General features: G+C 41.6%; 1 protein-coding gene and 2 long non-coding RNA genes across 9 annotated transcripts in view; 2 read left to right on the top strand and 1 right to left on the bottom strand.

Annotated features, from left to right (window-relative positions):
• The window catches only part of ptprnb (protein tyrosine phosphatase receptor type Nb), a 39886-nt gene extending 28638 nt beyond the window's left edge, over window positions 1-11248 (top strand). For 2 of the 7 annotated variants that reach the window (XM_023964478.2, XM_023964494.2), the window contains exons 10-22: window positions 778-863; window positions 1330-1394; window positions 1581-1787; window positions 1910-2212; window positions 3738-3885; window positions 4017-4090; window positions 4237-4314; window positions 4439-4558; window positions 5098-5264; window positions 10071-10124; window positions 10296-10360; window positions 10432-10505; window positions 10768-11248. In XM_023964478.2, coding sequence (XP_023820246.1) covers window positions 778-863; window positions 1330-1394; window positions 1581-1787; window positions 1910-2212; window positions 3738-3885; window positions 4017-4090; window positions 4237-4314; window positions 4439-4558; window positions 5098-5264; window positions 10071-10124; window positions 10296-10360; window positions 10432-10505; window positions 10768-10839 — 1513 coding nt within the window. In that variant the 3' untranslated portion in view covers window positions 10840-11248. The remainder of the gene's footprint in view (window positions 1-777; window positions 864-1329; window positions 1395-1580; window positions 1788-1909; window positions 2213-3737; window positions 3886-4016; window positions 4091-4236; window positions 4315-4438; window positions 4559-5097; window positions 5265-10070; window positions 10125-10295; window positions 10361-10431; window positions 10506-10767) is intronic. The other 5 variants (XM_078933655.1, XM_078933651.1, XM_078933649.1 and 2 more) reach the window with 3 other exon arrangements.
• Window positions 6130-8238, top strand: LOC144984803 (uncharacterized). Its single transcript, XR_013648633.1, has 4 exons — window positions 6130-6252; window positions 6974-7163; window positions 7243-7372; window positions 7548-8238. It is a non-coding gene; the product is annotated as an uncharacterized LOC144984803 (long non-coding RNA).
• A 3008-nt stretch (window positions 11249-14256) lies between the features above and the next one.
• Window positions 14257-25577, bottom strand: LOC105355564 (uncharacterized). Its single transcript, XR_002875020.2, has 3 exons — window positions 25471-25577; window positions 14972-15145; window positions 14257-14669 (listed from the first exon to the last, which is right to left on the bottom strand). It is a non-coding gene; the product is annotated as an uncharacterized LOC105355564 (long non-coding RNA).
• Window positions 25578-26174: the final 597 nt, after the last annotated feature.

The following is a 26174-nucleotide window of genomic DNA, read 5'->3' as shown; positions in this document are numbered from 1 at the left end:
GGGCCTTTTTTTTCTTTTGACATGCTGCAGGTCACAGGTCATAGCAAACACTTATACTTACACAAGATGGTGAACAAAATATGAAGCAGGTGAAACGCAGGCGTGATGTATGGATTTTTTTTAGACATCCCCAAATCCTGCACACAGCGTAAGGAGCTCTTTAGTGCTGTTCATGTGATGAGTGTTTGTCCTTTGTGGGCTCCTTGTGTGTTCCTTGTGTGACTATTAGAAATGAGAAAATTTGACAATCAGAGTTTAGTTTTTGTGGACACCTTACAGGCTTCTTATGGGGGCTTACATATCACCTTACATACAATTTGCGGATGGTCATTAAAGAGCTGGTACTCGCCCCTTACTAACGATTAGAGTGCGCTGTAAAAGACACTGTGCAACAGCATTACCCGTACACCACAAGTGGGTGCAAGCTACATTATCCTCACTTTATGATACTTTTACCACACGCAGGACAATCATTTGTTCAATTTTCATGACGTAATCCTTAAAGGAATTGCAACCCACACACACATTAAAATACAGCTGGTCTTCTCTATGGCCCTCCGCGGACCTGGACAAACCAAAACTCACAGCAACCCTATGGGTGAACCTCTGTATGGGTGCTTTTGATTAAGGTTGTAGATTTCTTTGCATTTCAACTTGGAGAGACTTCCGCCAAAAATGTTTATAGTAAAAACTGACAGACTACACTATATTTAGTGATGCAATTAGGAATTCTGCATCATTCATCTTCTGTCTTTTCTACGTCTTCCTTGTCTGCAGCACAGCCGGAAAAGCCGTCGCCTTCGATGTTCGACCAAACTCCAAGAACCTGACAGCAGCAGATGCAGCCAACAAAGCAAGTAAGAGTGAGTTTGATGCTTCTTTGCTGAGGAAAAATAGAAGACAGCAACACTCAACAGTGGTCGCCACAGAGCCACTGTGTCACAGACAAGGAGGTTGAGGACGAGGAAAGAAAATGTTAAGATAAGTAATAAAAATGTCTGAAAAAGGACTTTGAAAAGAAGAATGGGAAAAATATTTTTTTGATATGGGATATATAGAGCCAGGAAGAAAAAAAAAGGTGGTTTTTAGGGAAAGTAAGGGAAATAAAGAAGAAAAAATTTTCACAAACGAAGGAATAACGAATGATGGCAAAGGAAATCTAAGAAAGAGAAGGTTTGAAGTTACAGTTTAAAGGATAAGAATTGTAAACATTTAGAGTTTAAAATAGATTTACACATTTAAAAAATATCAAAAATAAAATAATAAAAAGCATATAAGTGTTAGTTTCTTTGCAAAAGATTCTCTTTAATAAGAATTGATGTTCTACAGTTGCTGAGAAGAACTTCCTGGCGTCTGACACAAGCTTAAATGTTCTGCAGAGCAACATTGGCGAGGTTAGTGATCAGAAAATTAGACCGATTTAACTTGAAACCTAAACCTTGTATACTTCTTTTTCCTAATAGTCTTAATTTCCAATATTTACTAAACCCTTGCTCATCTGCCTTCAAGTTTACCTTGATTTTTAACAAGTTAGAATGTGATGGGCTAACTTGCTCCTTTCTGCTCTGGTGTCACTGAAGAATGATGGGAAGGCATCGCCTCTGGCAACCAGAGTTAAGCCTGGTTCTCGCTGGCTCTTTTCCACCCTTGTGGCTATGGCCTGCGTTAGCGGTATCGTGGTAGCGGGAATGACCATCGCCTGCCTCCGCCACCACGCCCACCGGCTGGCAGCAAAGAAGCTGGGTCTGGGACCAGAGGGGGGGAGCTTCACCCATCAGGAGTACCAGGTGAGGAAAAACTGGGTCGGTTTGAAAACTGAGGTTTTGAAAAGTCAGAAGAGAGGAGAAACTTTAACATTTTAGCATCAGCAACACTGTAACGACGTGACACATACAAACTGACTCACCAGGACCTGTGTCGCCAGCACATGGCCTCCAAAGGCGCCTTTGGGCGCCTGGAGGCTGCCGCTTTGGGTGCCGTGGGGGGAGCCAGCGGGGCAGGTGGTGGAGGAGGAGGAGGGGCAGGAGGAGGAGGAATTGGAATTGGGGCAGGAGGTGCTGTAGGAGGAGGTCCTGATTCAAGGGTAAGCAGTGTTTCGTCCCAGTTCAGCGATGGAGCCCAGCCCAGTCCCAGCTCCCACAGCAGCACGCCATCCTGGTGCGAGGAGCCAGCACAGGCCAACATGGACATCTCCACCGGTCACATGATTCTGGTCAGTACCTGGTTTTTCAGTTAATAATAATAAACCTTATTTTAATGGATATTTAACCCTTTGAATCTGGAGTCGTTGCTGGCAATAGCTAAACAACCACTCGCTCTTTGAACCAAAGTAAGTCTTCAACTGTTTTTGCATTTAATGTAATTCCAACAGATTCTGATCCTAAGAAAAATGCAGCTTTGAAGCTTTTTAGTAAAAAAAAACTCTTAAGAGTTATGATGGCTCTCCTTAACCCATCACTTTATCTTTCTTTGACCCACAGCTATAGGCTAGTTCAAACTGAAATTGAGACTGGGTTGGGGTGAAAGGGCCACCAGAAGAAAATATTAGATCAGATAAAAGTGAGTTGAAACTTTACCAGGCTTAGTAGTGGGAGAACAGTTGTTATTCTTTTTATATTGCCACCGCAAACTCTTGTCATTACATTCTTCTCCAACTTGGAGTGCCCAGGGTTCTTACAAGCATGAGATCTTGTCCATTTAAATGGTTGAAGAGTTACGGTTGTTTTGAGATTGTGGGTTATTTGTCGTTGCCAGCAACAGCTTCTGGGTTAACCCTTGTGCTATCTTAGATGACCCCACCCATACACTGACGTGTTCTCCCCACCATGACAAAGGTGGATAAAGGTGGAGAGGATTTCATGTAATCCATGGACACCAGTGAAGATCACAAATCATTGAAGAAAAAAGGTTCAGATGTAGTGGATCTAGATGACCCAACTCCCAACGTTAAAGTGCCTAGGATAGCACAAGGGTTCCACGGTTGATTTAAAGTCTTAACATCAATAGCTAAATCATAACTAATTGAAATATTATTTTTAGCTGTTTGTTTATGACATTTTTGAAGCATATTTTTGAATTTTGGTAGACTGCATACTAAGACAAAAGGGTAAAACATGATAAGAAACCTTAACAAAAAACATGGAAAAAAGCATAAAGTATTAAACTCTGAATTAAATGAAACATTGAATATTTCCACAGTAGAATGATTACAGTGTGGCATCAAACGGAAAACTAGAAGATGAAAAAGCTCAAAATCACATACCCCTAACTAAAAAATCATCTTGATAAAGTCTACTTTCTCTCTAAATGTTTTTGATAAATCATTTATCAGTGTTAAAAGGACATAAAACCAACAAACGTAAAAACAACAGACAACTTTGTCAATGATAGATGATTGAACACTTTTAATGCCTACAAGTGAGGGTACAGACAAGTAAAGTGCCTGTGCAAAAACACATGAAAATGAGCTAGTTTAAAGCAAACTTTCAAACTTGACTGATTACAATTGAGTGTGTTTTGCCGGCATGTTGGTTGAGCCTTGTTACTTTACAAATCTATATAAAAAAGATAAATGAAATGTATCTGCCGTTTTAAGAGTTTTCTTTTGTAAAAAAAAAAAAAGTACACCTACAGTATTTTTTAAAATGCTTAAAACATGAGAAATATTTGAGTTCACCTAATAAAATCATGATTAAGTTGACAGCTCTAATTTTTAATAATACTTCTTGCTAATGAAGGCTTACATGGAGGATCACCTGAGGAATAAAGACCGTCTGATGAAGGAGTGGGAAGCTCTGTGCTCATACCAAGCCGAACCCAGCACAGTCTCTGTGGCTCAGAGTGAAGCTAACGCCAAGAAGAACCGCATCCCTGATTCTGTACCCTGTAAGTCCAAAGTAGCTAGTTTCTTACTCAGACTTAGCTTCATGAACAGAACTGGAAAGCTTTTATTTCTGCTTATTAAAGTTCTGCGGTTTGATTGCTTCTATAAATAAAGCATGTCCTCTGACCTGTAGATGATCACTCCAGAGTGAAGCTGAAAGCAGAGATCAACCCCTCACGGTCAGACTACATTAATGCCAGCACCATTGTGAGTCTGCAGTTACCTTCTAAAACAAAACTTAAACATGTTAACAAAATTTCCTTTGCCAAAGTCATCCTTGAATAAATATGTTGACGAAGAGAAAGTGTTTTCGAGGACTCACACTTGTGTCTTCACTGTTCATGGTCCTGCAGATTGAACATGACCCCCGCATGCCGGCTTACATCGCCACGCAGGGACCTCTGTCTCATACCATCTCTGACTTCTGGCAGGTCAGTGTGACCCAAAGGAAAAATCCCAGCAGTAAGATAAAGCCTGCTCAGTCTGAATATCGTGCACTGAACTGCCTGAGAGGCTGTGTGTTGGGACCATGAATATTTCTGTTTTTGTGTGAAGATGGTGTGGGAGAACGGCTGCACGGTCATCGTGATGATGACCGCTCTGGTTGAGGATGGAGAGAAGCAGTGCGATCGTTACTGGCCTGATGAAGGCTCGTCCCTCTACCACATCTATGAGGTGTGTGTGTAAACATGTATTTGTGCAGATGCGGAGACTGTCACATCTAACAGTGTTGTGGGGACATTTGTTAAAGTGAGGACACTTTTCTGATGAAAACAATTTGGTTTTATTAGTTTATTTAGTTTCTTTTAGTTTGGGGTTTCTAATCAATGTAGCACATTCTTATGGGCAATTTGCATTTCTTTTGAAATGTACCACTGCCCCTATAAAGCTATCATTGTGTTGATGAAGCATTTCATGATTAGATATTAGCAACAATTGTGCAAAGCCTTGCTTACTTCCAATTAATGCCTATTCTCGATTTAAAAAAACACACCCAAAAGTATTGATTAATATTTTATAACTTTTGGGCCAAAACTTCAAAACGTTACAAAAAATCTGAAAACATTTCAGTGCCTTGTGATCCTGGTCAATTTAGCATATCAATGCTGTCAGTTAAAGAATAAATAAAGTGTGTGACTGGAAAAGTCTCTCTATTTGTGTGTGTTTTTGTCTGAAGCAAAGCGTGTATCATCTTTTTTTCTGGGTTCCACCAGGTGAACTTGGTGTCTGAGCACATCTGGTGTAATGACTTCTTGGTGCGCAGCTTTTACTTAAAGAATGTTCAGACCCAGGAAACACGCACCCTCACACAGTTCCACTTCCTGAGCTGGCCGGCACAAGGCATTCCAACCTCCACCCGCCCCCTCCTGGACTTCCGCAGGTACTACATCTAAAGATAAGCCAATCAGAACGAGTTGAGGTGTAATAAAGTGATAGCCAACAGCTGAAAGGAATAAAACCATAATAGTTTTTCAACAGGAGGTGCAAGGGAGAAATAATTATGAGGTGCCGTGTAGGACATAATTCAGAATTAGCATTCACAAACACATATGAAATCTCTCACACACACTAGTGAAATGCTTGTATACATACAACTGAAAATGTATTCATTCACATACACATGTGAAATCTCTCACATACACATGTGAAATCTCTCACATACACATGTGAAATCTCTCACATACACATGTGAAAATGCTCTTACACACACTACTGAAAATGCTCTCACATACACATGTGAAAATGCTCTCACATACACATGTGAAAATCCTCTCACATACACTACTGAAAATGCTCTCACATACACATGTGAAAATGCTCTCACATACACTACTGAAAATGCTCTCACATACACATGTGAAAATGCTCTCACATACACTACTGAAAATGCTCTCACATACACATGTGAAAATGCACTCACATACACATGTGAAAATGCTCTCACATACACATGTGAAAATCCTCTCACACACACTACTGAAAATGCTCTCACATACACTACTGAAAATGCTCTCACATACACATGTGAAAATGCTCTCACATACACTACTGAAAATGCTCTCACATACACATGTGAAAATGCTCTCACATACACTACTGAAAATGCTCTCACATACACATGTGAAAATGCACTCACATACACATGTGAAAATGCTCTCACATACACATGTGAAAATCCTCTCACATACACATGTGAAAATCCTCTCACATACACATGTGAAAATGCTCTCACATACAATACTGAAATTTTCGACAGAAACGGAAGGCATTTCAGTAGAAACGGAAGTTGGCTGATTATCGCGAGATAATCATTCGTCTGAATCATTCGAAAATGGCAGCCGGTTGCGCAAGGAAAACCACCGAAACGTGTAAGTATATTAAAAAATCCAGTATTTGTTGTAAAATATATTTGTAAATACTTAAGATGATGTGTTTAATATGTTATATTACTCAATCAACAAACTAGATTGTTTTGAAGCTCATCAATTTCAGTAATGCTAAAGCTAACGCTAACGCGAATTAGCGCCGAAGGCTAAAAACAAACGCTAGATATTACATCAAAAAGCAGTGACTTCTAACCGTAGTCACAAGTTATTAACACATGTTTTAAATGTGTTCATATATGTAGGGACAGACGAGGATGAGGAAAATCCGATCCATTTGCGGATGGAGAAAGATAGCCTGTTTGTTTTCAAGCTAGCTCGTGCCAGATGGGTAGAGACATATGATCAGATTTGACTTCATTTTAATAAACGGTTAATCGTTGTCGTCCTGGGTTAAAGGTTTATGTTAAAGACCCAGAAGAGAGAGGAGGAAAGGGCTAGAAGGGAGGAACAGCGACAGGAGAGTCTGTTAAGTTTACTTGAGTTGAAATTATTGTTCTAAAATGTAATGCAGCCATTGTTTTTCCAATTTGTTTAATAAATGTATGAACAAAAATGAATAATTTACATGTATTATTTAAATCTGAGCTATTTTTAACAATCTCAAAAGGATTTTCATATAAATATCAGATGTACATATTTAGAATTTCGTTTTATATGTTAATATTTATTTTTATACATGTTAACAATAATCCTGGTCTTCTAGAGTCATGTGTGTCACAGTTGGAGCTGAAAGGAAAGCAAAGATTTGTCCTTGCAGACGGACGTGACTCTGCTCGTCCTGCATGTTCCTGGTGTTGTCCTGCTGTGGCTCAACATCTGTGGCTAAGCAGTCGCCTTTGCTGATGCACAGAATGTGCAGAATTGAACTGCAGGCAATGATTTTCATTGCAAAGGTTGGTTTTACTTCCAGTGCCCCCAGAAATATTGCTCTCCTCCTCATCTTTATCATGCCAAATGCTCTCTTCACAACAGAGCGTGTTCTGGAGTGGTTCTGGTTGTAACTGCCTCAATGGCATTCCTCATGGGTTCCCTGTAGGGTGTCAGCAGCATGATGGGATGTGCAATGCAGGGATACCCACCATCACCCAAAAGGATCCTTCAGGTGGGTTTGTTTGATTTACATAAATTGGGCTTTTACGTAGAACCCGTGAATCATGGATTGATCCTGGATTCCCAACAAAAATATCTATAAATTTGGCATTAGAGTCACATACAGCATGCATTTTAATGGAATAAAAAAGCTTCCTGTTAAAATAACAAGCTGCATTTTCTTTTAGGGCCTTTATTCTTATGTGGCAGCCATCAATGCTCCTTGTGACCCTTTGGAAGGAGAAAGACCAAGCGAGCTGCTGAAATCCAGAGGCGACTTATGGTAGTTCATTCCCACTGGGAAGCTGGGTGACCCTGCTCATCAGCTGGAGGATGCGGTCTGCCGTCCTGTGGACAACATCGCTCATGGTGGACCGTGTCATGTCAAAGACTCTGGCTACCACACTGTAAGATGTGCCACACGCCAGCCAGAAAAGAAACACCAGGACGTCAGTCTCCTGTGACCCCCCAGAGTGTGAGGAACCCGAAGCTGATACTTCAGGACCATCGACCCAGATGCTCGATGGTCCTGCGGGTCAACCGAAAATCCAGTCTTGTGTCGGACTGACCGTCAGCGTAAAGGGCCAGGACAGACACCTTTGTGTTGGTAAAGCAGTAGAGACGTGGAAGACCCTGGAAAATGCAACATTAATTATTTCATTGAGGAAATTAAATCACATTTTTTTAATGTTTCTATTTATTTTGATGTCTTACATTTTAGATTATGAAGTATTTATTAATTCTGGAAAATCTCGTGGTTTTTATTTGGCTGGGTTTTTGGATTTTCATTTAAACTTTTAAAAATGAAAGTTTTTGTTTTGTTTTTGTTTAAAACAAGTGATATGGTTTGACTCTGAATAAAAAATTCTAAACTTTGAACTCACAAGTGTTTCATGTAATTGGACTACACATCTCACTTGAAAAAGAATGTTAAACTCTTACCCAGCAGACTGTGTAACCTTGAGCATGATTAGTAACAAAGTTTAAGTTAAAGTTTAAGTTTAACTAAAAAAAAAGCTTTAAGTTTAACTCACAAGTTATTCTGTCTGGTCAGGGCATCCAGAGGAAATCTTCTGAGATGTCTGCTTGTCCTTGCCGTACTGTGATGCTGCATATCTGCTCGTTTTCAGTTTGATCTCACGAAAAACGGTTGAATTATTGCCAGGAACACGGACAGATTCATTTTCAAAGCCATTTTCAGTAAGGTGTAAGAAAACTACAGAAAAAAATGCCTCCTTGCAAGAGCCCGTTAATCGTTCAGCGGCACAAAAACAAAATAAATATTGGCATGAAAAAATAACTTGGGGGTTTATTTATGAACAAATACATTAAATCAACGCCAAAGTGTTTGTAATTTAATTATTTATAAATCAGTCACGTTTTCCATGATCAGAACACAGCAGATTCATAAATAGTCTTTGTAAAATGTTCATATTTATTATGTTTTTACTCTGACAAATAAGTGTCATTCTCCGCGTTAAATAGGAGTAGTTCGCCTCCAGACCAGGTGGTGGCGGTAATGCGCCACTTTGTTTCCGTGTCAAGCGCGTTATGAACAACACCCAAAAGAAAAAAGTACTGAGCACGGGTGTCTGAATTGCTTTTAAATTCAGAGAACTATATATAGTTCTGCACTATATAGGGTTTTAGTAGTTAGGGATCAGGGCAGGAATTCGGACACAGGTTCATTTCCACTGAAATGCCTTCAGTCGACCAACTTCGTTTCTAACAATAAAGTAAAAAAAAAAACGTTGTTTCTACTGAAATGCCTTCCGTTTCTATTGAAATTTTCACATGTGTATGTGAGAGCATTTTGGATAGTGTGTGTGAGAGCATTTTCACATGTGTATGTGAGAGGATTTTCACATGTGTATGTGAGAGGATTTTCACATGTGTATGTGAGAGCATTTTCACATGTGTATGTGAGAGCATTTTCAGTAGTGTGTGTGAGAGCATTTGACATGTGTATGTGAGAGCATTTTCAGTAGTGTGTGTGAGAGCATTTCACATGTGTATGTGAGAGCATTTTCAGTAGTGTGTGTGAGAGCATTTCACATGTGTATGTGACAGCATTTTCAGTAGTGTGTGTGAGAGCATTTTCAGTAGTGTGTGTGAGAGCATTTCACATGTGTATGTGAGAGCATTTTCAGTAGTGTGTGTGAGAGCATTTCACATGTGTATGTGACAGCATTTTCAGTAGTGTGTGTGAGAGCATTTCACATGTGTATGTGAGAGATTTCACATGTGTATGTGAATGAATACATTTTCAGTTGTATGTATACAAGCATTTCACTAGTGTGAGTGAGAGATTTCACATGTGTTTATGAATGCTAATTCTGAATAATGTCCTACACGGCACCTCATAAATAATCATCCATCCATCCACATAAAATAACAATTATTTAATTCCAAAAAGATCCTAAAATTTTGCCTAATGAGTAGTAATGCGATCTTCCAATCAGAGGTCGACCGCTCTGCCTCTGCACCACTATATTTAAATTTGACGTCCAACCATTAAATAACCCAAGTAAGCCAAGAGAAAGTGCAAGAGAAAAAGAATTATACATCCATCCATTTCTAAAAAAAAAGTATTTCATTCCATAAAGATCCCAAAATTTATCCTAATAAGTAATTATGCGACTTCCTAATGCTTTTTGTTATTGATCTTGTTTTATTCATTGATATTCATTTTAATTTTTCTTTTTTCATAGAAAGGTGAATAAGTGCTACAGAGGCCGATCCTGCCCCATCATTGTGCACTGCAGGTAAGAAATCCCAGCTCCTCTGTCCAGAATCATTCATCTGGTTTCCATAGTGATCAGTTTTGTTGATTCAAAGTCATTTCTGGAAAAAGGGCATCAAGTAAAAGTTAAAAAAATTTAAATATTTTTTTTTATAAAGTAGTGTAATACATCTGACTGAATCTGTTTCCATAGTGATGGTACAGGCCGGACCGGGACATACATCCTGATTGACATGGTTTTGAACCGCATGGCTAAAGGTAGAGTGGATTCATTTCATACAGAATTTGAAAGGTTTTTGAGAATGATCTTGAGTCTTATTGTCCAACAGGTGTAAAAGAGATTGACATTGCTGCAACATTGGAGCACGTGCGGGACCAGAGACCTGGGATGGTGCGCACCAAGGTGAGTCCAGAGCAGATGTTTACTCCTCTTATTATTTCTGCAATAGCATTATTTTAGGTTTAACCCAGACAGAAAGCAGGAACTTCAGGTTTAAGTGTGTTCAGTTGAGTTTTGGTTGCAGATTTAGTCACATTAAAAACTTAGCTGCATAAAGTCAGAGCACAACTTTTGTATTTTGTGGAGCCGACAGAGTGATGATATGCTGCCCTCTACTTGTGAAACAGATAAATGACAGTTAATTCTGACTTATACTTGTGTCCAGGACCAGTTTGAGTTTGCTCTGACTGCAGTGGCTGAGGAGGTGAACGCCATCCTCAAAGCTCTACCCCAGTGAACCCGCAATCCAGACTTGCTCCTGTGAGGCGGACTGAACCATAACGTGCCCACCATTCATTGATCTTTCCTCCTCTGTACACGGATGACAAGTGATGCCTCCTCCTGCATGTCACCTAAACTTCAAATCAAAGTGGTGAAAAAAAATATATACAGATCAGGAAGAGTTTGGAGAATTCTGAAGAAAGTGTTGGTTTATGAAGTTTGCAAATCAAATTGGGAGTTAAAATTCTACTGCCTCCTAATTTAAAAAAACATTTACATGCTTTCTGTGTACCATTGAAGCATTTTCAGTCTCTGGGTATGTCATGTTTACCTCATGCAAGATAAAAAAAACTTGAAAAAAAAGCTTAATTTGTATTTGTGACAGCTAAAATAAATCTTTTGGTGTTAAAGTGCTGCAACAATAAGTGTGTTTTGTGTCTTGTAAATCAGAATTAGTTTATTGATCGATGCACAGGCATGGAATGAATGCCTGAAGGAACGGCCTTAGTGGAGCAGAAGCATGATTCTAACCCCAAAGCTTTTAAAAAACTTAAGGTTGGTGAACATTTAAGACCTAGTAGGGCCCTACTAGGGTTATTTAACCCTTGTGCTATCTTAGATGACTCCACCCTTACATTGACGTGTTTTCCCTACCATGAAAAAGGTGGATAAAGGTGGAAAGATTTCATGTAATCCATGGACACCAGTGAGGTTCACAAATCATTGAAGAAAAAAGGTTCAGCGCACTGTTTAGTGGGTCTAGATGACCCAACTCCCAATGTTAAAGTGCCTAGGATTGCACAAGGGTTAAATTTAAACATTGGGCGGTTGTGGTGCAGAGGTAGAGTGGTCCACCTCTGAATGGAAAAATGCAGGTTTGGTTCCCACTCTGCGCGCCAATGTGTTGAAGTGTCATTTCAGTCAGACAACTCATGCAGTAAGAAAGATTTATTTTCCATATTTCTTTTAGTTTGACACAAGGCTCCGTTCAGATTCAATAAAATCAAGATCTCCATAGAACACTTTGGCTGTAAAACTACCCCTAACGGAACTCACAGGTGGAAGCCGGGGAGGAGGGTGGGGCGACAAACGTGAGCTCGCGGAATTGTATAAAGAGAGCGTGGGCCGCACATCTGGATCTTTAGTAGGACGCTGAACAGGTGAGTTAATTGGGCTGAACCGCCTGCAGGGAGGAGTAATCAGGTTAAACGCACTGCTTGAGCTGCCTGCCTGCCTGAAATACTCCCAAGGTTGTTTATGATATTAAGACACCGTACCACACATTGTTCCTGATGGTGTTGGTTGGTGCCAGTGTTAGACATGGAGCCGGCAACAGTGTGTGCATGGGTGAATGGGACTAGCACTTTGGGCCAGGCCTTTAACCCTTGTGCTATTTTAGATGACCCCACCCTTACATTGAGGTGTTATTCCTACCATGACAAAGGTGGATAAAGGTGGAAAGATGTCATGTAATCCATGGACACCAGTCAAGATCACAAATCATTGACATACTCACATACTGTGGTATGTCTGTGAGATAGTCGCTGGTCCACTCCAGCTACTTTCAGTTTTCCTAAATAAAATGTATTTTAAAGATTTGCTGGAAACCTCCAAAGGTAGCCAGAATTGGCTGGCTCCTCAGGACTGGTCCAGTCAAAAACTGACTTCTACAACAGTTTTTCTCAGTCGCTTTAGTACAATTCTCAGATCAGAATGAAATTCCCAAAACTATTTGTTCAATCTTCACATCATGATGTCACTTGTGCACATCATATAAGCAGTTTCTCACTTCTTTGAACAAGTTGCAATTGCTTTGGTACATCCATGCAAATGATTATGTACAATTCTCTGCTCTTTGCTACATTATCAACTGTCTATGTCATGTTTGTCAAAATGTATTATATAGTTCACTGTGCAATAGTCTTATTCCTCAAAACACCTAGTCATTAGTTCACCGTATAAGTCATTAACTGCAAAATGGTTGACCAAGTTGTCATAATGTGACAAACATATTTCTATACATCTCCATTATATGTTTTTGTCTAAATCTGTCCTGAATTGGTAAATTGCTCTCAGGTGACTTGACTTCCTCTAACAAAGGTGCATCTCATTGACAATCAACGGGCAAGTATATACTGTATATGGCTGAAGCGCAACACAATGTTCTATGTCTGACAATGGAAGGACAAGGAATTGGGCGGGGTCAACAGCCAGAGAGAAGAAGAAGAGAAAGAGTAGTGAGGTTGCGTGGTGGAGGAGTTAGGGGGCAAAACCGAGGAAGAGGCCGAAGACATGTACTTGTTCCTGATGAGATGCGGATGGAGTTCATTTCACGCTACTCTCCTTTCCTTTCTGTAACCCTATTGAAGAATTTTTCTCAGCATAGAAATGGAAAGTTTATGATCGCCAGCCACATACACAAATGACCCTCCTGGCTGCCATGGATGCAGCGTGTGATGACACCACGGCAGACGTCTGCAGAGGCTGGCTAAGACACTCTAAAAGATTCTTTCCACGCTGCTTTGCAAGAGAGGATATTCGCTGTAATGTGGATGAGAATGTGTGGCCCAACATACAGGAACGACAAGAGGTGTAGGAAGACCACACCAATTCCTACTGCACTGCCTGCACTGTTGTACAGAATATTGTCCTATTTCCCTTTGTGTTACTGTTTGCAGTGGGTTTTTTCTATGTTGGTATGATATGGTAATTGTCATCCAAACTTTAGCCATAGTTTACATCAGAACCTCCCTCTAAAGTACACAGTTATATTGACAACATGACTAAGTAACTTGACTGTCTTGTTCGTAGACAATGACACAAGGACTTGACATTCTGATGGCACTGACATATTCAATGACATAAAGACTTAGTTTTCAGAGATGAACTAAAGATTTTGAGCAAGTTACAGGCTTTTGCAAGAAATCCATAGTGTTTTGCTGTTTGTACAAATTGTTTTGAGAAATGCACACACATATTTGCAAACTTCAATTCTGATCTGAGAATTGTACTAAAGCGACTGAGAAAAACTGTAACAAATAATATACAAGAAAGTGATAATGGAAAAAAATAGATAAAAATAAAAGACATTCTCCATACTTTTGTATACAAAAGTATGGAATAATGGTGAATAAAACTTCAACAACAACATTATTATTTACATTATAGTAGAGTTCCAATGAATGATTCCTTTTTTTAACTCTCTGGTTTCTATTAGTCTGCATGTCTGTTTTTTGCTCTCCAGGTTCTACAGCTGCTTAAAATCTGAATCCAGCTGATGTTTTTTGCACGAACAGCCGAAAAAGTTCACTTCGTCCTTCTGCTCAGCTTTTCTACAAACAGCACTAAATCATGGGAGAATTCAGTTCCATGATGGAGGAAAGTCTTTATCCAAGCTGAGCTGCACACAGATGGAGAATTATGATGCCAGAACTGCTGTAAGATGGACTTTATTTGGTCAACAACCATGCTGCTGCTTTCTGGTCCTGTCTGCGGTACAGAGAAGTGAAGGAATCTAACAGTAGTAGTGCATCAGCGACAGCAATTACACGAGGAAAAAGTTAAGAGAAGCTCCCAAAATGAGGGAAAAGAGAAGCAGAAGAATTCCCAACACTCCAAGTTGAGAAGATGAAGTGCAGTTCTCCATTACTCCACCAGGGGAGCTGTAGCACCATAATTTCATGCTTAGAGCGACTAGTGGAGCTGATTTCAGATCAGTTCTTGTTGCAACTCTGACACTCCATTTCCTCTGATTCTTCCATCACTCTGCTCTCCACCTCCCAGTCCCAGGTGATGATGAACATCTCTGCAGACCACAAGGAGGAGGAAAGACTTTAGTCCCTCCACCTGTGAAAACAATAAAGAAACATACAGATGAATGAATGTCTTCTCATCTTCAACTGGTACACAGTGATGCAGCAAAGAGCAGCACTTCAGTTCTGTTCAGAGCAACAGCTTCATATCATTTTCACTTGTTGGAGCTTCTGCTGCTCTGATTGGCTGACTGTTATCCTGAAGCATGTCATCATTCTCCTTAGAGCTTCACTGAGAAGCTACACCTTTACAGGAAACTCTGCATCTTTGCCCTCAGACTAGTCTTAGAAAAAAACATTTTGAAGAATCGGGACAGACTTCTATACTCCACTGACTTCAGAATCTGCAGTTTGTAGTTTAGACTCTCAACCAGATCCTGGAGCTGTTGAACATCTGAAGCCCACAGGTTCTTGAACCTCAGGTCCAGTTCTGTCAGGTGGGATGGGTTGGAATTTAAAGCTGAGACCAGGTCACCACAGCTGGTATTTGGCAAACCGCAGTTCATCAACCTGAATCGGAACAAAGAGTTCAGCTTAAAGACAAAGTTCGTGTTTTTCATCTTCACATATTTTAAAAGTGTTCAGAGCTGAAGAAGAAAGTTTGGAAAAAGTTCAAACATGTGTAGCCCCATCACTCAGCAATACTTTAACAAAATGGTAACCTACGGAGTCGTGATGGGGGGGATTGGGTTCGTTGAGCTATGGTAGCTCCCAATCGGGTTACCTATTTAAATCTAAAGAGTTACAACGTCACAGAACTCACAGTAGACAAGTACGTCTTCCTAAAAAGTATGACACCAGACAACCATTTAAACTGAACACAGTTTCAGGTTTAATAAAATAAAGAGTTGACCCTCAAAACAAACAAAAATATTGGTCAATATATCTGGTTTTTATACTCTTCCTCTTAAACGGGAAAAAAAAATATGAACCTTGAGTAAATGTAAATTTCACAACTTAACTGAACATTCATAAACTGGTTTTAAAAGTTCGTTTCAAAAGTTTGTTTCAAACACAGATATTGCAATACTTCACCACGTCATGAAAAATAACAAACTGGGCCCATACTCACTCACTCATTCACACAGTCAGTTATTACCCCCGGGGGAAAAAACCTCGTTGCAGGCCTGAAAAAAAAATCACCGACTTCCTTAGCCTTCCGTGCAAAGCCTTCCTGCGTTCTCCGTGCAGCTTTAGCCGTTGCTCCGCCCTTCCACAGCACCTGTCGTCCGTCGCGGGGAAAATCCAACGTCCTCAGCGCTGCAGCTCCGCTCCGTGGACTCCGGTTCACGCTCAAGTGAGAAACTCCAAAACGGGAAACTTTCCGTCACCTTTTCTGTCACGGGAAACCACTCTCAAGTTTTCCTCCTGACTTTGGCCTGCAGAAAGTTTATTTTTTCCCGTCTTCTTCTCCACCTCCCCGTGTGCTTCCACGTCCAGACCTTTTTCCTTTTCTCTTTTTTCTTCGATCCTCTCCTCAGCCAATCAGCTTAGTCCAATCAAAACCAAAGAACACTCCACAGAACACTCCGCATTTCTTCAAAATAAGATATAGTCCTGTGAACTGACGCTGATGAAGTTACATAATCCAAAACAAATCAATAAACAACAATAACATTGTTATTTACAGTAAACCCATAATCAACATCATTCAATAAACAACAATAACCTTGTTATTTACACTTAACCCATTTCCTTCTGGTTAAATCTGTGTCATCTTCTAGACTTATTCAAACATATTCCTTTTAGTAACTTTGTAATATCAATATTAATAATAATATTGATCATTTATGGGATTAATTTGTTTAATCCTCCTCTTTTTTCTTCTCGGGGCTACACTCACCCCCTTCTAAAATGTTTGATGTCCCTATCAAACAGTTAGGTCCAGCTAACCTAAACACAGTTTAGAGTGTAAGCTGACAGATGTTAACACAGTAGGAACACAATGCCATCGGATGGCACCACGAGGTGTTACAAGGATGAGTTCTTGAGTCTCCATAAGTTCCACTGCCAACCAGCACTCCACAACTTAAAATCGTCACAGGCTGGTTGGAAGGTTGACCTAGTACATCGTAACTAAGTCTAACAACTGGTTTTTTGAGCCTCTTGGAGCGTTCTACAGCCACCTCCTCTCTTCCCACTGGAAGGTCGCTACTCCCCTGGTCTTCCCCATCTAACCCAAGGTCAGGGCCTAGACAAACATCAGAAATGTCCGGAGTGGCTGGGAATAACTCAGCTTCATCCAAATTCTCCTTGGATGAGGTCGTAGGCATCTCTTGGCTGGCAGGAGTGCGGTCTTTTGACAACAACTCCGGTTGTCTAAAGAACTCTCCTAACGTTACTGGATGGGTTAATGTGGTGGTTACCTCCTCAACCTCAGAATCTGAGGAAGATAGTGCATCATCATTGACTGGCTGTACTGGTTTCTGAGACAACTTCAGCCTACCTCTTGTGACTGGTCTTTGCACAGAGTCTGTTTCATCCTCAACAGGCAGCCGGACTAGGCTACCAATAGGTAGCAAATGGTTGCGGTGTACCGTTTTTTCCACCCCCAGTCCCCTCTCTGGTTTCACTCTGTAGACTGGCAAGTGTGGTAACCTCTCAATAACAATGTATGGCATTGTCTTCCATTTCTCCTTTAGTTTGTGTTTACCTGTGAGACCAAAGTTTCTAAGCAACACCCGGTCTCCTTTCTCCAAGGTCTGCTCTTTAACATGCTTGTCATGGGCTTGCTTGTTTCTCTGCTGTTTTTTGTCTGCTGCTTCTGTAGCTAGATCGTAGGCCTGCTGCAGATCTGTTCTCAGTTTGGTAACATACTGAGTGTAAGTTAAACCCTGCCCCCTTTCCTCAGGCACCCCAAAACAGATATCGACTGGCAGTCGAGCTTCCCTCCCAAACATCAAACGGTATGGAGAGTACCCCGTGGTTTCATTTTGGGTGCAATTGTAGGCATGCACCAACTGACTGACATGTCGACTCCACTGTCGCCTATGCTTCAACTCCAGGGTACCCAACATTGACAACAGTGTACGATTAAATCTCTCAGGTTGAGGGTCACCTTGAGGATGGTATGGTGATGTTCTGGACTTACGAATCCCCAGCATTTTAAGCAGATCTTTAATCAGCTTGCTTTCGAAATCCCGTCCCTGGTCGGAATGGATTCGTGCAGGAAGTCCATAATGGACAAAGTACCGGTCCCAGAGAATCTTAGCTACCGTGGATGCCCGCTGGTCTTTGGCTGGGAATGCTTGCGCATACCGCGTGAAATGATCTGTCACCACCAAGATATTAGCATATCCCTGCGAATCAGGCTCAAGGGACAGAAAATCAATACACACCAAATCCAATGGCCCCTTGCTAGTAATCTGTTTCAACGGTGCTGCTCTCTGTGGTAGAGCTTTGCGTGTGATACACCTCCCACATGTCTTTACATATTGTTCCACCTCTGCTCCCATCTTCGGCCAGTAAAACCTATTTCGGATAAGCTCAACTGTTTTGTCTACCCCCAGATGGCCTGACTCATCATGTATGGACTTAAGCACTCTGGCAACATGCTCTTTGGGTAAGACTAGCTGATGTACTTCTGTGCCGAGTGGTTTCTCCACTTTTCTGTACAGCAATCCATCAACCAACACCAACTTACTAGCCTCCCGTTGCAACAACAATGCTCCTGAGTTAGTGCATTTTTCTGTGAGAAAAGCTTGTCCATCACAGAGTGACTTTTTCACGGGCGCAATCATTGGGTCTTCATCTTGAGCCTTCATCAGGTCTGCTCTGCTTAGCTGAACCAAAGAACCCAGGTCTAGCCTGGTAGGAAAAGCATAGCATTCTGGGATGGCTTGAGGGGAAACCCCTAATGACTCTGCATAGCTGGTACCCTCTCCCATGGTCCTCTCATATTTAATCTGTTTACAGAGAGCTCTAACATTGTCGGGTGACATGGTTTGCCACTCATTCTCAGTCTCCACAACAGGATTGCGAGACAGCGAGTCAGCATCAATGTTACTGGACCCTGGTCGGTACTGAAGAGTGAAATTGTATGTGGAAAGAGCGGCGAGCCACCGGTGACCCGTCGCATTTAGTTTTGCTGTGGTAAGAACATAGGTGAGCGGATTGTTGTCAGTCCTCACCACAAACTGTGCCCCGTACAAGTAATCGTGGAATTTATCCACCACCGCCCATTTCAAAGCCAGAAATTCGAGCTGGTGCACCGGGTAATTCCGTTCAGCCGAACTGAGCTTCCGACTAGCAAAAGCCACTGGTCTCAACCCTTCAGGGTGCTCCTGGTTTAATACAGCCCCCAAACCATGAAAACTGGCATCCACGTGCAGGACATACGGCTTGGAGGGATCAGCAAATGCCAAGACCGGCGCATTTGTTAAGCACTGCAGAATCTGCTGAAAAGCCTCTGTACAAGATTCATCCCACCTTTCCCCAAAAGGTTCATTAACCTTATGATAAAACTTCACCGGTGTTTTCCCAGATTTGTTTTTTTTCTGGGTTGGCGGGTAACCTTTACACAACTCTGTCAGTGGCCGGACAACGATGGAGTAGCCTTTAATGAAGCGACGGTAATACCCACAGAATCCTAAAAAGGACTGCAATGAAGGGAGATCAGTGGGCTGCTTCCATTTAGCCACAGCTTCCACCTTGGCTGGATCTGTGGAAATGCCCTTTTCAGAGACAACATGTCCCACATAGGTGACTTGGGGACGACAAAATTGACATTTGTCTAGAGACAGCTTAAGGCCAGTCTCTTCCAGACGGTCAATAACTTTGAGAAGCCTTTGTTCATGTTCCTCCAGGGTTTTGCCAAATACAATCAAATCATCCAGATACACAATGACTTCCAGCATGTGCATATCTCCTACTGCTTTTTCCATTAGTCGCTGGAATGTTGAAGGAGCTCCAGTGATCCCTTGGGGCATTCTTTCAAATTGATAAAACCCAAGGGGACATATGAAAGCAGTCTTTTCTTTATCATTTTCTGCCATGGGTATTTGGTAATAACCGTTTCGCAAATCAAGCACAGAAAACCACTTGCTTCCGGATAGACAATCCAATGCGTCATCAATCCGTGGCACCGTGTACTGATCGGGTATTGTCCTACGATTCAGCGTTCGGTAGTCCACACACATGCGCAGCTGCCCACTTTTCTTCCGCGCCAAAACAATCGGTGACGCATATGGACTTCTGGATTCCTTTATTATACCTGCCGCCAAAAGCCCTTGCAGGTGGCGGCGCATGTCCTCTAGATCAGCAGGCGCTATGCGACGAGACCGTTCCCTGAATGGGGTTTCATCTTTCAGTCTTATACAATGTTCCACACCTGTAGCTAAACCCACATCCCACTCATCAGTTGAAAAAACATTTGACCGTTCAGACAGCTTCTGTCTTAGCCTTTCTTTCCATTTATTTGGGATCGGTGAGTCACCAAAGTGAAACAAGGCTGGGTTAATCTGGCGGGACGTACTGTTTTTTTCACCCAGGACCTCAGTCACTGTGTCAGCTACACACAGCCGTGCCAGCACGGTGCCTTTTGGAATAGCAGTGTCTTTTAGGGACTCATTGCGTAATAAAACAAGAAATTTGTCTTTATCCAGCTTCTTAGAGAATAATACAGTTGGCTGCACCAACACCCCTGGAGGGAGGGCTGGGGAAGACGCCCGTTCAGTTATTAAAATGGTGTCTCCCACCGCGTACCTCTCTGTGACCTTACAGACAGCTAGATGGTCTTTACCTGCTGGAATGACCAGCGGACCTGGTCCCACCCACCTTACTTCAGCCACAGGGTTGTCACTCACCTCGGCTGGAAGCAGATTTAATGTGTCTTGGGCTTTCAACTTTGGCCCTGTCACACAAATGCTTGTTGTGTTAACATTATGTGAGCTCTCATTTTCACAGTTTGCGGGTGGTGGCCATACTCTGGTTACATTGGTGCCTATCAACATTGGTAGTGTATCTGAGCACCGTGGGTCAGGGCACACTAGGGCCAGCACCTGAATAGGCGTGCCCCTCCCTTTTGTCTTTTCAAAAAACTCCAACTCAACTTGGATGTAGCCCTTAAACGGATAACTACTCTCCGACTCGCTTAGCCCCCAAATGGCTAATCCAGACACTGGATGTAGGGGTACATGTGACAGGTGCTTAGCATACCAACTGTCAAACACCACAGTTACCTGTGAACCACTATCTAGAAGGGCAACGCAAGGAGTGCCATTAACCTTCACCCTAGTGGTAGATTGTGGACCTACTAGTCCTTCTGGCAAACTATTACTATGCACGCTCGCAGCATTTCTTTTAACATGTGCATTGGTGGTACTCCCCTCAGCAGTAGTTTTGGGGCCCCTTTGGTTTGCCTTGCCCTTACGTTGAGCACTGATCAGTTTTTGTATTACCAGGGGATAATTTTCTGGAGCAGAACACTTGCTGGAAAAATGCCCATCTTCCCCACAACGATAACAAAAAAAATCTCTGGACTCTCGCTGTGATGTGGATCTAGGTCGCGAAGGCCCAAAGGAAGTCTCTTGGCTTGGTGGGGTTGCTTCAGCTACTGTAGGCTTGACAGATAACACAGAAACCTGCTTTCGTAATCTAACCACTTCTTTCTTGAGGGCCTGGAGGCCTTTGTCTCCTCCTGATGGCTCAATAATCATCTCTGACACATCAGTGGACGGGAAACATGGCATGGCTGACCTTACAGTGAGCTCATTCACTTGCCTCTTAAGGTTTTCAACCTCGGCATTAAGGTCTTCAACTCCCTTATCTGCTGTTACCGCAGCACTTCTGACATGCACTGATTTGGTGGGGTTCAGTCTACGCCGAGAAGCTTCATGCTCCTCCTCAATGCGTATCTCATTTAACAACTGCACAAAAGTAGGTGGATTGCTTCGTCGCTCTCTTAACCTTAGAGTTAAAATCATCATGTCGGCCCTAGTGGCACCTTTAATGAGCTGGTCAAGACGTGTCCTGTCTTTGACAGCTGGTTGCAGGCCCCCTTTCTGGACCACTTTATTGAGAACCCTCTCCATCCTTCGAAGAAATTCTGAAAGCTTTTCGCCAGACTGCTGTCCCAACATCCTGAATGAAAAGTAGAGTTCTTCCCCAGTTTCTGGTGTGCCGAAAGTGTTTTCCACCACATCAAGATAGTCTTGTGACGTAGCATCAGGGTTATTGAACCTGACCGCTTGCAGGATCTCCAATGCCGGACCCTTTACACTTTCCATTATTCTAATTTTCTTTTCTTTGTCTGGCCGATCATACTCTTCTATCATCAGCCTAGCCTGTTCCAGCCAGTTCTCCAAATGTTCCTCTCCAAGTGGTGTTGGAACCACCCCTGAGAATGTGCGCAACCTCCTAAAAGTACCCGCATCACTGCCTGGCCTCGATGCCAGCTGCAACACATCCCCTACCGCTCTAATGATAGCTTCCGGACTGGATGCTTGAAGGGGGGAGGAGAGATTAAGGTCGGGTGGTTGACTCTGTAACTCATCACTGTCTACCTGGTCGGTACGGTTACTCTCAACCTCAGAATGCCCGAAAATCCTCCAAGGGGACTCACTACCATCGGCCAACACATCCAAGGGGATAGCTTTAGTGTTTACTGGTTCTCTACACTCACATAAAACCGTTAAACGTTGGCTCTTAGGATCAAACATCCTGCCTCTGACTTTCACACGTCCAAGAGCTTTAATGCTCTGCAAGGTTTCTTCAATAACACCAACATCGGTGTCCTCTGGGACATCTTTGACTAAAATGGCATGTATAGGGTCAATACCCTCACCTTTACACCAATGTAATAACTGAGACATTTTATTTGCTTTTAATGATCACTAAGGTAAATGATACCTCTGATGTTTACACACAATGCTTAATTTGAATTTGAATAATAACCCAAACTTGAGTTAAAATAAAACAACCCCAATGTTGAGAAAGTAGACTTGAAGCTATTTCTTTGTGTTGACTTTCTCTGGCCTACTGGTTGTCTGGGTCAGGCAAACTATAACAACTCAAAATTTATCCCAGCGGTGCCTCCATTTATGTAGCCCCATCACTCAGCAATACTTTAACAAAATGGTAACCTACGGAGTCGTGATGGGGGGGATTGGGTTCGTTGAGCTATGGTAGCTCCCAATCGGGTTACCTATTTAAATCTAAAGAGTTACAACGTCACAGAACTCACAGTAGACAAGTACGTCTTCCTAAAAAGTATGACACCAGACAACCATTTAAACTGAACACAGTTTCAGGTTTAATAAAATAAAGAGTTGACCCTCAAAACAAACAAAAATATTGGTCAATATATCTGGTTTTTATACTCTTCCTCTTAAACGGGAAAAAAAAATATGAACCTTGAGTAAATGTAAATTTCACAACTTAACTCACTGAACATTCATAAACTGGTTTTAAAAGTTCGTTTCAAAAGTTTGTTTCAAACACAGATATTGCAATACTTCACCACGTCATGAAAAATAACAAACTGGGCCCATACTCACTCACTCATTCACACAGTCAGTTATTACCCCCGGGGGAAAAAACCTCGTTGCAGGCCTGAAAAAAAAATCACCGACTTCCTTAGCCTTCCGTGCAAAGCCTTCCTGCGTTCTCCGTGCAGCTTTAGCCGTTGCTCCGCCCTTCCACAGCACCTGTCGTCCGTCGCGGGGAAAATCCAACGTCCTCAGCGCTGCAGCTCCGCTCCGTGGACTCCGGTTCACGCTCAAGTGAGAAACTCCAAAACGGGAAACTTTCCGTCACCTTTTCTGTCACGGGAAACCACTCTCAAGTTTTCCTCCTGACTTTGGCCTGCAGAAAGTTTATTTTTTCCCGTCTTCTTCTCCACCTCCCCGCGTGCTTCCACGTCCAGACCTTTTTCCTTTTCTCTTTTTTCTTCGATCCTCTCCTCAGCCAATCAGCTTAGTCCAATCAAAACCAAAGAACACTCCACAGAACACTCCGCATTTCTTCAAAATAAGATATAGTCCTGTGAACTGACGCTGATGAAGTTACATAATCCAAAACAAATCAATAAACAACAATAACATTGTTATTTACAGTAAACCCATAATCAACATCATTCAATAAACAACAATAACCTTGTTATTTACACTTAACCCATTTCCTTCTGGTTAAATCTGTGTCATCTTCTAGACTTATTCAAACATATTCCTTTTAGTAACTTTGTAATATCAATATTAATAATAATATTGATCATTTATGGGATTCATTTGTTTAATCCTCCTCTTTTTTCTTCTCGGGGCTACACTTGTGAAGCAAGAGCAGCGGATGAGACGAGTCCAGCAGAAGCAAAGAGGAACATTTAGGAACATTCAGGACTACATGCAGCTGGTTCAGTGAACAAGTCCAAGAAGTGTGAAAGTCAAACATCAGCTTATGGCTGCATCTAAACCAACTAATCTTTCTGCTCAAACAGCAAAAAAAGTCAATTTCCTCCTAGTGCTTAGCTCTTCCACAAACAGCACTGAATTTCATGGGAGAATTTCAGCACCATGATACTGGAAAGTCTTTATACTAGTTTTCAGGAGATTATCTTCCAGCCCTTCTTTTCTGCAGCCCTTCAAGCCAAAGACTGTCAGCTCCAACAGGTCAAAGCAGAAAGATGAAGGAAGTGATCAAAACAGAGATCTGCGGATCTTTGAAGAGACCAAGCAGCTGCAAGAAGATGCTGCTGCAAATCGGATTCAAAATGTAGACATTTTTGCTCACTGATACATGAATATCATTTCTGCGAGACAAATTAAACTATTGCAGCAACACAGATGCTATAAATTCTATCCAAGCTTTCTCCAACATGAACTCGGACTGAAGATAAAGTCTGACTGAAGAAGTCCAACAATTAAAGATCTTTCTGCTCCATCTGTGTTTGTTTTGAAAATCTCAATCCACCAGATGGAGACATGGAGCAGCAGCAATAAACATTCCATGATCGAGCAACATTTCCATTCAGTCACCTCAACAAAGAAAATACAAACTTCCTGTTTCTTCAATTCAGGAAAAATGAAGCAGATCAAGAAAAACTGACAGTAACAAAACAATGAGGTGAAAAGAATGAAAGATAAGAATTCTTCCTCTCAAAGCTCCAAAAGAGACTTACAGATGATTTTGTTTCACACTGTTGAACAAGTTACATCTAACCTGGAATCCAATCCAGTTCATTTCTGTTCATTTGCATTTTAAAAAGCTCAAATTGATCAAACAACAGCAGAAAAATATCTTGCAGCAATTTTTCATCCACTAATACCTCAAGGTCTCTCTGCTATAAAATTCTATTTTGGTGGTTTCTCTGTTGGAATCCAAGAGTTCCTGACCATTGAATGAGGAAAACATTACTCATCAGGTATCAGTAATGCCTTACACTACTGTGGTTCAGCACAATCACAGATCACACAGATTTGTACTGAGAAGAACAGGAAAGTTTTGGAGTCAGAAATTAAGCATTTGAACTTCAGAGGTATGTGATGGTTTGTGTTTCTGAAAGAAACGCTTTCTTCTGTCTGTGTTCTGGAAAGCTCTAACATGTATCAACAGTCAGCTGATCAACATCCACGTTGATGTTGAAGACCACAGTTTGGCTCCAAGAAATTTAAAAAAACACAACAAACAAGCGCTGATTGTTGTTTACTTAATAAACAATAATCGAACAATGATGAAGCTTTGGAAAGAGTAGAGTGATGTGAGTTTGCAGAGAAAGAAGATTTTCTCCACACATTTAGAAACACATTTGGAAACAAACAGTTAGTGAACAAGTTAGTGAAGGCAAAGTTGAAAAACCAAACTTTAGTTTTCTCAAGATCTGAAGAGGAAGAGTCTCCACTTACCGTGTAAACGCAGCTCCAGCACAGATCAGTAACTCTAAATAAAGAAGACCCGCCTCCATCCACCTGATGGAGGCGGGGCAACAGATGGTGGAGTTTCACCTGCAACTTGAGGCTGAAGAGAAAGGTTTTTTGTCAGATTCTCCTCCTGACACAGAGTGTGACGCTTCCTAAAATCAAACCCAAATCCTGCCTGTTGTCAACCAACTGCACCTACTTTAGCAGTCAGAATATCAGTTATGGACCAGGCGTTTACTGACACTCATGAACATGGTGGACATTAAAAAGGTTGTTAGGAGCTGCAGGATGCTTGTAAACTGGCCTGAAAACGTCAGATGCAGATGGAGGAGGAAACATTACATAAGCACACTAGGAAATCTAGGAGAAGTAACCTAAACCAACCCAAAATGAAGCTGCAGAGAGCAGTGCTGAGAAGAACCTCCAAACAGAACGAATCTGAGAACCAGACATTCAGAGATTTGTTAAACGAAAGACAGAAAACAAGCTCAAAAAGAAACCAGAGACCAATGAAATGTCAAACTGATTTTTATCTTTTATGCACTAATCTGCATACACCAAACTGTGCTGATTTTACTGGGTATTCCTTGTTTATCCATGAATTTTCCTGTCCATTCTGAGGAGATTTTTACTGAAACGTCTGCTCTCACAGGGGCAGCAGTCTAAGCAATAATGACCGTACAGTTCTG

The sequence above is a fragment of the Oryzias latipes genome, chromosome 2 (genome assembly GCF_053564925.1).
Source record: "Oryzias latipes strain Hd-rR chromosome 2, Olatipes_Hd-rR_3.1".
Lineage (NCBI taxonomy): Eukaryota > Metazoa > Chordata > Actinopteri > Beloniformes > Adrianichthyidae > Oryzias > Oryzias latipes.
The sequence above is the reverse complement of the archived record's forward strand: the minus strand, read 5'-3'. Positions and strand labels throughout refer to the sequence as shown.